At 39.3% G+C, this 12,778-nt stretch overlaps 1 protein-coding gene across 1 annotated transcript in view; it reads left to right on the top strand.

Moving 5' to 3' along the window:
• The window catches only part of ANKRD39 (ankyrin repeat domain 39), a 32,676-nt gene extending 26,697 nt beyond the window's left edge, over positions 1-5,979 (top strand). Inside the window, exons 2-4 of the mRNA XM_007959445.1 lie at positions 433-536; positions 961-1,164; positions 5,836-5,979. Of these exons, the coding sequence (XP_007957636.1) occupies positions 433-536; positions 961-1,164; positions 5,836-5,979 (452 nt within the window). The remainder of the gene's footprint in view (positions 1-432; positions 537-960; positions 1,165-5,835) is intronic.
• Positions 5,980-12,778: the final 6,799 nt, after the last annotated feature.

Genomic DNA, 12,778 nt, shown 5'->3' with positions numbered 1-12,778 from the left:
GGTATTTTCACGCAAATTCTTCTGCTAGTTGGGGTTTAGTCCAATTATGTATCCTTCCCTTCAAGGCTCAGGGGTCCAAGATTATCTTTTGTGTCTGTGTTAATTGGTTTCTCTTTTCTTTGTTGAAGAGGGTCTGTGCAATCCTTCTGCCTAGTCCGTCATCTTGCCGGAACCTCCTATTTAAAACATTCTTAACAATGATTTTACCTAACATGAAGTGGGAAGAAGAGATTTGAAGAAGAGATTTCCGTGTCTGTCCAGTCTTCTAGGTACAGAGCAGCACCTCGAACCATCCTTGGCACAGAGGAGGTACTCAGTTAATATTTGTTGGAAGAATGATTTACTTGTTTTACAGATGAGAAAACTGGAGATCGAGAGGTCAAAGTCCATAGTCATTCAGCATTATTCAGTACTCTGCTTATCTTTCTACAGGAATCTGGTCAGCAGCCCTGAATGGAGACCTTGGCCGGGTGAAGTATTTAATCCAGAAGGCAACAGACCCTAGTCAGCCTGATGCAGCTGGCTACACTGCTCTGGTGAGCTGGGGGAGGAACACAGGGCAGGAGAGAGAAGCTTCAGCTTGGGGAATACTTGCTATCTGAGGAGGAGGGTTTGTTTACCTCTTATCTTCTCCCTCCCTTTTTTCTCTCCCTGCAAAGGATCAGTTTTAAGTGTCATGTGAACCTGCATATTTGAATTAGTGAAAGTGCTTTACATCAATTATTTAATTTCATTTTCAGAACAATCCTATGAAGTAGAAATAATTATTAGCCACACTTCCCAGTTGAGGAAGTGGATGCTGGAAATTAAGAAACTTGCCCAGGTCACAGAGCTAATGGAAGTGGCACCAGGAGATGATTTGAAGTGTCTCATTCCAGAGCCTGTGCTCTCACCCAGTACCCCACTACCCTTGCCACCTGCCTGAGTTTTGCTCCCGACCTTAGTCTCTGTTCTCTGCAGCACTATGCCAGCCGCAATGGGCACTATGCTGTGTGCCAGTTCCTGCTGGAAAGTGGAGCTAAGTGTGATGCCCAAACCCATGGAGGAGCCACCGCTCTGCACCGGGCCAGCTACTGTGGACACACAGAAATTGCACGGCTTCTGCTTTCATATGGATCCAATCCTAGGTTGGCAGATGATGATGGCATGACCAGTCTACATAAGGTATGTCCTTTTTCCCCCTTCAAAATCTTGTCATTTCTATGGGCTAATACCAATATATACACAATACTGCATTACCACTAACACCAAACACCAGACTACAGATAAATACATAGACAGCTGAGAAGATCAGATTGGGGTCGCTGAACAGGAATATATTCTAGACCAATGAGAGATTCAGCTGAGGATAATTTTGCACAGGTACCAATACAAAATAACCACAATCATTACAGAAGCAACAGAAGACAGACATAGAGCAATCCATCACAGACAGACACCTTGGGAGAGAGAACCACAGAATCTGCCAACTCAGGACCATAGTATTGGGGGACATCAGGCTCAGTCGGCACAACATAATACATGAAAATCTTGTTCTACAGCCTACTTTGGTGAGTAGCGAATAGGCTGTTAAAAGCTTTCAAGCAGCCATCTAAGATGTAGCTGATGGTCTCCTTTCGTCAGAAACGAAGAAGAGTGAAGAAAACCAAGGCCATTTGAAAACAGTCAGCCCTAGGATATGATGGACCTCAAGACCAGAAGAACTAGATGGTGCCTGGCAGTCAGTGCCAGCCACTTGAGAAGGGATCAAAACTGGAGACCCTGGATAGAGTGGGAGGAAAAATGTGGGAGAAAATCCAAAAACACAATAAGGACCAGAATTACTGGCAAATGGAGTCTAGTGGGACCCCCAAGACTATGGCCCTGGGATACATATCAGGCCTGGGATAACACTCACTCCCAAGGACTGGCTCTCAGCCCAATAGTAATAAGACTTACATGCAGAACACCCAACCCAGGGTGATGCACCCACCTACTTTATGGAGATACATCCCTTGGAGCAGTTGGCCCTGGAGCACCAGAGGGGTAACATTCACACAGAGGAAAAGCTGGACAGACAGGAGTACATAATTAAAAAGTGCGTGGGTTGCCAGGGAGGTCACTGTGAAGGGAGAGGAGGAAGAGAGTAGGTTAGGGTTGGGAATGGAAATTGGGGAGTGAAACCAAATGTATACAAACTGTTGAATTCTCCTCTGTAAATTTGCACCCAAAGCACTATTAAAAAAAAGAAAAGAAAAACTATAATTTCTAATTATAAACATTATAATGTATATTAGAGAAAACAGAGAAGAAAAAAGTCATTTTAATTTCAGTGCTCACTTTTCACAGTTTTAGGATTAATGTGTAATTTCCTAACCTTTTTTCTGTGCATGTAAATTAAAATTAAAATGTACAGTGTCCTTTTATTTACATTTCACTTAATGATATGTTATTAATGCTTTTCCATGTCTTTAGTTTTCTAAGATTGTACCTTTTCTTGCCTATCCCTCTAGTCCATTTTTCATATGATAGCCAGAGTGATCCTTCAACTCAATTTGCAGTTTTTTCTGAATAGAAATACCTACACATGGTGAACAATTGAGGATTACAGAAAGGTATACCATGAACATGAGTTTCCCTTCCATCCTTGATCCCTACTCTTCAGGTCATCTCCCTCTAGGCAATCACTGTTACCAATTTTTTAAACATCTTTAAGAGGTGTTCTATGCATATATCTGATGTATATGCATAAATCTATTCCTTTCCTGTGCCTAACTTCTTTTTCTCCTAGACTGATGGTTTTAAAAAGCAGTTCTGATCATTCCATACCCTTACATAGAATCCTTCAGTGGCTTTCTTTTACCAAGTCCTTAGGATGATTTAGGGAGCTCTGGTGGTGTAGTGCCTAAGGCATTTGACTGCTAACCAGAAGGCTGGTGGTTCAAAGCCACCAGCCACTCCTCAGAAGGAAGGTTGGGCAATCTACTTCCCAACAGCAGTATTCACTGCTGTGGATAGTGATATCACCTCAGAAACCCAAGGAGAGGTACCTATGAGTTGGGTCTGACTTGACAGCAGTGTGTTGTGTTGCGTTGTGTTGTGTAGGATGATTTACAAGGCTTTCGATATTAGCTCCTGCCTACCTCTTCTGATTTATCCTGAGCACTTTTCCCTTGCCCCTTATACTCAGGCCTTGCTAGTCATTTTCAGTTCCTTGAACCTACTACTCTTGTTACCCTACACCAAAAAGCCAAACCCACTGGCATTGAGTCAATTCTGAGTCATAGTGACCATTTTAGGACAGGATAGAGCTGCCCTGTAGGGTTTCCAAGGCTATAAATCTTTATGGAAACAGACTGCCTCATCTTTCTCCTGCAGAGCAGCTGGTGGGTTCAAACCAACCTATTGGTTAGCAGCCAAATGCTTTAACCACTATACCACCAGAAAGAGTCCTTTCAGTCACCCTAACCAAGGAAAAAAAACAAACAAAACTCATTGCTTCAACTCACTCAAATTTCAGCTCACTGAGTTGAGTCAACTCCAACTCTTAGGGTTTCCAGGGCAGTATCTCTACAGAAATAGATTGCCCAGTCTTCCTTCTGAGGAGTGGCTGGTGGGTTTGAACTGCCAGCTTCTGGTTAGCAGTCAAATGCCTTAGGCACTATGCCACCAGAGCTCCTTCTGTCATCCTAGAGTCATATATAACAAGCTGTTTCCTCTGTCTGGATGCCTCTTACCTTCCATTTTCCATGTGGCTCATTTCTACCCTTCCTTATCAGCTTACACATCACACCCAAAGATCCTTCCCTGACCCCCAGATAGGGTTAACTCACCCAGTTGTATGCCTAAAACACCCTGTCCTTGACTTTTCTGCCTTGAAATTCCTTTTTCATTGTCTGTCTTTCTCACTAGAGATAGCTAGACTTTATCTTATTTACTAGTTACATGCTTAGCACTTAGCATAAGTGCTTGATGAAAATTCACAGAATGAACAATGATGTTATTTTTTTTAAGATTCTTGTCAGTTGGATTATTTCATAATGGTCTAAGCTGGTGTTGCTCAGATTCTGTACTGCCCCATCACATGAGGGAGGTTCAGACCGAGCACTGCTGTGGGTAGACGTGACTGGCGTTACCCACAGTTTGCAGCATTCTAGTTGTATCCATCCCTTTTTCTGTCACTCAGCAGTGCTTTCTAATGCAGACGTGTGAGGGATATGAGTTGTTCTTTCTTTTTTATTTTTTATTTAATCAACTGTTTGCAAATGTTGGTACTTTTTGGAATGCATCTCACAGCTGCTTAACACAAACCACTGCCTAAATTGAAGCAATAAAGTTAAGAACATCATCAGGAGACCCGCTGTGTAAAGATTTGCTAATGAAGACAGTTGTAACTTGGTGGTTTCTTCTAATACTCATTCTGATACCTCTCCAAAGCCTTTGTAGTCCATCAGTTTTGTTGGTTAGGAGGAATAGGGAATATAGCGGTAGAGCATAGTTAACAAGATTCACACTGAGGTCAGACGGACCTGGTTTAGAATCTCCAGCTGCCACACTAGCTCTGCAACCTTGGCGAATTATTGAACTTTTATAAACCTTAGTTTCTTCATCTATAAAATGGGATTAATGATTGTTGCCTCTGAGGGTTATTGTGACAGTTTTTTTGATTCCATGACCTGTGTCAGTCATTTAACTCTGTTATTTTTCAGAGAAGGTAGGTTAAAAACTGACATGCAGATTGGGATCATCTAAATTAAGGGAAAAGAGGAGAAACCCAGTGGGAGAGGCCATGTCTGATGCATCTGTGTCCATGGTGCCCAGCACCAGGCAGATGATCAGTCTCATTAATATTTAAAAAAAAAAAAACACTCAGAGATTTCTGCTTTTTCTATTAGCCAGAAGAAGTATTTTAAAGACAGTAGTTTGTATACCTTGCAAGGGTTACTATGCAGTTAAAACTCTCATTAATTGAATGTGAAACAAGTGTTTTAGAGAGCAATTTTATAACGTATATATATATATATATATTTTTTTTTTTTTATTTTTTTATTTTTTGTTATCATTAAGAACATACACAGCAAGACATCCACCAACGGTTTCTCCATGTACAATTCAGTGACAGTGATTGCATTCTTCAAGTTGTGCAACCGTTCTCAGCCTCCTTTTCTGAGTTATTCCTCCCCCTTCAACATAAACTCACTGTCCCCTAAGTTTCTTGTCTGATTTTTTGTGCTGCTGTTGTCAATTTGATCCCATATAGTGAGTTCTTAGAAGAGCACAGTGTTCAAGGCAGATATTCTTCACTAGTTAAGCTAAACAATTATTTGGTTTTAAGAGGACTTCAGGGGATATTTTTGGTTTGAAGTTTAAAGAGTGTCTCAGGGCAGTAGTTTTAGGGGTTCATCCAGCTTTCAAGGCTCCAGAAAGTCTAGATTCCATGAGAATATATTTTTTTTTATTCTGTAGGAATTTGTAATTCTGTTCTGGATGTTCTCCCTTTTGATCAGGATTCCTCTATAGCCTTTTTGGTCAAAACATTCACTAATAGTAATACTTGTGTTTAATGTGCAGGCCTGGCTAAGATAAGAATAGCCAGCCACTGAGCAAATGACACAAGAATGAAAAATTCAGGCTGACTGCCAGAATGGCACTGGAGTACTACACCAGTCTGTATACAAGTTGTTGGGATTTGGTAGGCATTTGGATGAGGTGAGGGTCAGGAGATATACACAAACAGCCAGTGTTTCCATTTCTACCAGACCTCTTCTTTAGGAGCAAGATATCCCCAGGAATGGAGTAAGAAGGAGCAGGGCCCAGTGCTGGTATGAGTTTTGATTCAGGCCTCTCTCTCCATAGGCTGCTGAAAAGGGTCACATGGACATTTGTTCCCTCTTGTTGCAACATAGCCCAGCCCTGAAGGCTGTTCGGGACCAGAAGGCACGGCTACCATATGACCTGCTGCCCTGTAACAGTGACCTGCGGGACCTGCTTGCCAGTTGAACTACCATCTCCTATTTCACACTGCCCTTCAAGAATACAAAGACTATGTCTCCAAGTCCTTACCTTGGTCAGCATATACACTGCAGGTGGGGAACCACATGAAGACCCAGGAAAAGCCCCATTTGTGGCCACTGTGGAAGCAAAGAAGTAGATTTGGTGGGGCTGCAAGTGATTAAGCCTGGACAGATGATCATATTTTAAATTAGTTCACATGACACTGTCTATCCATTTAGAAAAAAATAAAGTTATATCCTTACCTCATCTCACAAAAATAAATCTCTAGTAGGTTAAAGACCTGTTATTAAAAAGAAAAAAAAAAGCAGTTAGTATTAGAAGATAGGGAATATATAACAAATTAAAAGCAGCTTTCTAGCTGTGTGGCCTTCATAGAAGTCACTTTATTCCTCTCATCCTCACTTCCTCATCTATAAAATTGAGAATGATAATAGGGTTGCCTCAAACTCCTTGTGGGGATTAAGTAACTGAATGTAAGGAAAGTAGTTAAGAGAGTGTCTGGCATGTTGCAAGCAGTGTATAAAAACACCCAGTTTGCCAAATCTTCGTCCGTAATTGATTTTATGGCATAGTTTCATTAATTTTAAAAAGCAAATGGGTGGTAAAGTGTTATTTCTTTGTTTAGTTTGTAATTTTCTAATCACTGGTAAAAGGTTAAACACTTGTATCTGCTGTGAACTTCATCTCCATATCCTTTGCCCTTTTTTTCTTCCTGATTTAATTAATTTAATTTTTATTGTGATTTGGGTGAAAGTTTACAGAGCAAATTCATTTTCCATATACAGTAGTTCATACACATTTTATTTCATGACACTAACTGCAATTCCCCACAATGTAACAGCTCTCTTCCCACTTCTTCCCAGTAGTTACCTCTTCCCTGTGTCTTCCTCCCATACACTACCGCCTCCCCCACACCCGAGCTATCTCCTGTGCAAACACTGCCCTTCTGTTCTCCCACAGTTGCTCATTCCATGGAGGGTATCTACCTGATGTAAATGTTCACCCCATATGCCTTTCTATTGTTTGGCTGGAAGCCACAGGAGTGAGTTCAGTTCTAGACCTGAAGGGTAACTAGGGGCCATAGTCTCAGGGTCCACCAGGCTCTATCAGACCAGCAAATCTGATCTTTTTTTTTTGTTATTTTGAGTTTGTTTCACATTGTTCTCCCACTTCATTCAGGATCTTCTGCACTGATCCCCTTCCGAGTAGTTGACAGTGGTACGCGGGCACCATCCAGTTCTTTTGGTCTCATGGTCATATAGGTTGAGGACCACATGGCCTACCAATCCCTTAGACTAATTGTTTCCATGCACCTTTGGTTTTCTTCATTCTTCTTTGCTCTGGACAAGAAGAGATGCATCGTTGGATCTAGATGGCCGCTTGCAAGTTTTTAAGACCCCAGTCGCTACTCACCAAAGTAGGATGTAGAACTATGTTTCTATGTAGTATGCTACACCAATTGATTTTGATGTCCCCTGTGACCACCACCTCATGCCTGCAGGTCCAGCTACTTGCTTCTTCTGGGTAGGTGGCCGTGGCCAAAAAGCCACCACAGCCTTGTCCCTTGTTAGCTCTACTATACACCTGAACATACATATAGGCATGTAGAAACATTGTCTCCTAATCCTTCCTATACGTGGTCATGGGCACTCTCTCCCCTGCCTGGACATTCAGGATTGTTCAGCCTGTCCACCTATCTATCTACCTGTAGATCAATGTTTGCCATCACTGACAACGCAGTACTGTACTTGCAAAAAGAGTTCATCTTGGTTGTCTGTACCTCCTGTGTACCTCTCTATCTTACTCTTCCTCAGGGCCACCATGTTGATCACTCACTTTTGGTACACCACCCTTCCCTTCAGCCAAATCAATATTTGTTTCTACCTGTCTAGCAGTGTTTCCTCCCCTGCCTCCTCTCCCTTGTAACCAGAAAAGAAAGCTTCCTTCCGTATATAAACCTCTCCTTGACTTTTTACAGTAACGGACTAATACGATATTTGTCCTTCTGTGATTGACTTACTTTACTCAGCATAATGTCCTCCAAGTTCATCCACATTATTTGGTGTTTCACAGATTCTACATTATTCTTCAGTATTCCGTTGTGTGCATGTACCATAGTTTGGTTATCCATGCTTCTGTTGATGGGCACTTAAGTTGTTTATATCTCTTTGCTGTTCTGAATAGTGCTGCAATGAATAGAAGTATGCATATATCTGTTCTTGTCCTGGCTTTCACTTCTTTAGGATATATACCTAGTAATGGGATTATGGGATCAAATGGTATGTCTAATTCCAACTTTTTAAGGAATCGCCATACTGCTTTCCACAGTGGTTGTATCATTTTACAGTCCCACCAGCAGTATATGAAAGTCCTAATCTCTCCACATCCTCACCAGCATTTGTTATTTTCTGTGTTTTTGAACTTTGTCATTAGTACTGGGGCAAGATGGTAAGTCATTGTTGTTTTGATTTGCATCTCTTTAACAGCTAATGACCATGATAATTTCATGTGTTTGTTGGCCACCTGAATATCTTCTTTGGTGAAGTGTCTGTTCATGACTTCTGCCCATTTTTTAATTGGATTGTTCATCTTTTTGTTGTTGAGGTGTTGGAGTTTTCTATAAGTTTTATAGACAAGCCCCTTGTCAGATATGTCATTGCTGAATATTTTTTCCCAATCTGTAGGTTCTCTTTTTACTCTTTTGGAGAGATCTTTGGAAGCTCATACAAATTTAATTTTAGTAAGTCCCAATCATCTAGTTTATCTTCTGCTGTTTGTACATTTTGGGTGATGCTTGATAGTCTACTTATGCTATAAATCAGGGCCCCTAAATTTGCCCCTATTTTTTCCTTAAGGAACTTTGCAGTTTTAGGTTTCACATTTAAGTCTTTGATCCATCAGGTGTTAGTTTTTTGTGTATGGTGTGAGGTATGGATCTTGTTTCATTTTTCTGCAAATGGATAACCAGTTTTGCCAGCACCATTTGTTGAAGAGACTGTCTGTTCCCTATTTAATGGATTTTAGCCCTTTGTCAAAGATCAGTTGTCCCTAGGTCAATGGCTTTATTTCTGGGTTCTCAATTCTATTCCACTGGTCTATGTGTCTGTCATTGTACCAGTACCCAGCTGTTTTGACTACTGTGGCTGTACCGTAGGTTTTGAGATCTGGGAGTGTGAGACCCCCTACTTAGTTTTTCTTAACTAGTGCTTTGCTTATCCAAAGTCTCTTTCCATTCCATATAAAATTAGATTGTTTTTCCAGATCCTTAAAGAATGCTGATGGGATCTGGATTGGGATTGCATTAAATGTATAGATTGCTTTGGGTAGAATTGACATTTTTCAATACTTAATCTTCCTGTCCACAAGCGTGGTATGTTCTTGCATTTATGTAGATCTCTTATGGTTTCCTGAAGTAGTGTTTTGTAGTTTTCTTTGTGTAGGTCTTTTGTGTCCCTGGTAAGATTTATTCCCAGGTATTTTATTTTTTGGTAACCATTGCAAATGGTATTGATTTCCTTATTTCCTTTTCAGCAGTCTCTTTGCTTGTGTAGAAGAATCCAACTGATTTTTGTATGTTGATCTTGTATCCTGCCATTATGCTATATCTCTCATTTAGTTCCAGTAGTCTTCTTGCTAGGAGCTCTGGTAGCATAGTGCCTAAGGCACTTGACTGCTAACCAGAAGGCTGGCGGTTCAAACCCACCAGCCACTCCCCGGAAGGAAGGTTGGGCAATCTACTTCTGTAGTACTGCCTCGGAAACCCAAGGAGGGGTCGCTATGAGTCAGGTCCGACTCAACAGCACATAACAACAACAACAACAACAAGTCTTCTTCCCAAGTCTCTTGAGTTCTGTATGTATAGGATCATATCTTCAGCAAATAGGGACAGTTTTACCTCTTCCTTACAATTTGTATGCCTTTTGTCTTACTCCCCTGGCTAAGACTAATGTTGAATATTCAACCAATAAAATGTTGAATAGAAGTGGTAGTAGAGTGCATCCTTGTCTGGTTCCCATTCTCAAGGGGAATGGTTTCAATCTCTCTTCATTGAGAATAATGTTGGCTCTTGGTTTTGTATATATGTCATTTATTATGTTGAGGAATTTCCCTTCTATTTTTCTGAGTTTTTATCAGGTATGGGTGTTGGATTTTATCAAATGCCTTTTCTCATCGATTGACATGATCACATGGTTCTTTTCCTTTGTTTTATTTATGTGATGGATTAAGTTGATTGTTTTTCTAGTATTGAACTTCATCCTTGCATACCTGATAGGAACCCCACTTGGTTATAATGTATTATTTTTTTGATATGTTGTTGGAATCTGTTGGCTAGGATTTTGTTGAAGTTATTTGCATCTATATTCATGAGAGATATTGGTCTGTAGTTTTCCTTTTTAGTGATGTCTTTGTCTGGTTTTGGTATCAAGGTTATGTTCACTTCATAAAATGAATTTGGGAGGATTCCATCCTTTTCTGTGTTCTGGAATAATTTGAGTAGGGTTAGTGTCAGTTCTTCTCTGAACATTTGGTAGAATTCTCTAGTGAAACCATCTGGGCCAGGACTTTATTTTGTTGGTAATTTTTTTATGGCCTGTTCAATTTCTTTTATTGTTATGTGTCTGTTCATATTTTCCACCTCAGTTTGTGTTAGTTTAGGTATATAGTATGTTTGTAGAAATCTGTCCATTTCTTCTAAATGTTCACATTTGTTGGAGTACAGTTCTTCATAGTACCTGATACTGTTCTTTTTATTTCAGTTGGTTCTGTTGTGATATCACCCAATTTGTTTCTTATTCATGTTATTTATGTTCTATCCTTCTTTTCCTTTGTTAAGTTTGCCAGTGGTTTGTCTTTTATTAATCTTTTCAGAAAACCAACTTCTAGTCTTGTTGATTTTTTTTCTTTTGTCTTTCTATTTTCTGTTTCCTTTATTTCTGCTCAGATCTTTATTATTTCTTTTCTTCTGTGACTGTAGGCTTTTTTTGTGGTTTTTTGCTGCTCTTTTTTCTAATTGTTGACGATGTTGGGTTGGTTTGGCTCTTATTTTTTGATGTGTGTATTTATTGCTATAAATTGCCCTCTAATCACTGCTTTTGCTGTGTCCCAAAGATTTTGGTATGTTGTGTTTTTGTTCTTGTTTGATTCGAGGAGTTTTTTAAATTTCCTTTCTTATTTTTTCTATTACCCGGTCATTTTTAAGGAGAGTGTTATTCAGTTTCCATGTGTTTGCTCTTTTTCTGTTGATCTTCCTATTGTTGATTGCTAATTTCATAGCATTGTGATCTGAGAAGATGCTTTGCAATGTTTCAGTGTTTTTAAATTTATTGAGGCTTGCTTTGTGGCCTGACATATTATCTATCCTGGAGAATGTTCCATGTGCACTGGAAAAGAATGTATGTATATTGTGCTGTTGTTGGGTGATGTGCTCTGTAGATGTCTGTAAGGTCAAGCTGGTAGATTGTATTGTTTAATTCTTCTGCATCTTTGTTGAGTTTCTTTTCAGTTGTTTGATCTTTGATTGAAAGTGGTGTATTAAAGTCTCCTACTGTTACCATGGAGTCATCTATTTGGCTTTTCAATTCTGTTAAAATCTGATTTATGTTTTGGGACTCTTTTATTAGGTACATAGATATTTATTATGGATATAGCCTCTGTTCATTCAATCTTTTAATCATTATATAATGCCCTTCCTTGTCTTTTATGGTGGTTTCTGTCTTCAGGTCAATTTTACCAGAAATTAATATTGCCACTCCCCTTTCTTTATTGCCATCTGCTTGATATATCTTTTTTTCAGCCTTTGATTTTTAGTCTGTTTTTGTCTTTGTCTCTAATGTGTGTCTCTTGTAGACAGCATATTGATGGGTTATATTTTCTTATCCAGTCTGCAGCTCTTCATCTCTTGAGTGGTACATTTAATCCATTTACATTCAGTGTAATTATCAACAAGTATGAATTTGTTGCTGTCATTTTGTTATGTGTTTTTTTGTGGTGTTGCTGATTTCTTTGTTCCATATAATTTTCTATGCAGAGTTCATTTTATTTATGAATCATGCTATCATTTTCTTTGTTGTTATGTTTTAGTATTTGCTAAATATTTGTGCTTGTCCTCTTTTTTATTTTGATGTGAAGGTTTATTATTTTTCTTTGAGGTTACCCTATGATTTATAATTTTCTTTCCAACTTTAGAATAGTCCATTCTTTCTTGCAATTGTCTTGACTTCCTCACCATTTTGAAGTTCTGTAACTACACAATTTTTTCCCTCTTTTTGGTTTGTAGTTGTCCTCATTTGCCAATTGATTGTCTCTGATACACTGTTTACAGTCTTTTAAGCTTGTTTTTACTTTGGATCCTTCCATAACTGGATTGGTTTCTGGGGTATGTCATCATATGTGTTAACAGTTTGTTGTTGTTTGCTGTTGTTGGTTCTCTGTCCAAAGGACTCTCTTTAGCATTTCTTGTAAGGTTGGTCTGGTTTTAACAAACTCTCTTAACTTCTGCTTATCTGGAAATGTCTAAGTTCACGGTCATATTTGAGGGACAGTTTTGCTGGGTATATAATTCTTGGTTGAAAATTTTTTCTTTCAGGGGTTTATATGTATCTTCCCATTGCTTTTTTGCCTGCATGGTTTCTGCCAAGAAATCACAGCTTAGCCTTATTGGTTGCCCTTTGTAGGTAACTTTCTGCTTTTCCTGTGCTGCTTTCAGGATTCTTTCTTTGTCTTTGGTTTTGGTGAGTTTGATTATGATAATGTCTTGGTGATTTTCTTTTGTTGTCTATTCTTT

This window comes from Orycteropus afer, unplaced genomic scaffold (genome assembly GCF_000298275.1).
Source record: "Orycteropus afer afer isolate SDZICR_OR568_19922 unplaced genomic scaffold, OryAfe1.0 scaffold00017, whole genome shotgun sequence".
Taxonomy (NCBI): domain Eukaryota; kingdom Metazoa; phylum Chordata; class Mammalia; order Tubulidentata; family Orycteropodidae; genus Orycteropus; species Orycteropus afer.
The sequence above is the reverse complement of the archived record's forward strand: the minus strand, read 5'-3'. Positions and strand labels throughout refer to the sequence as shown.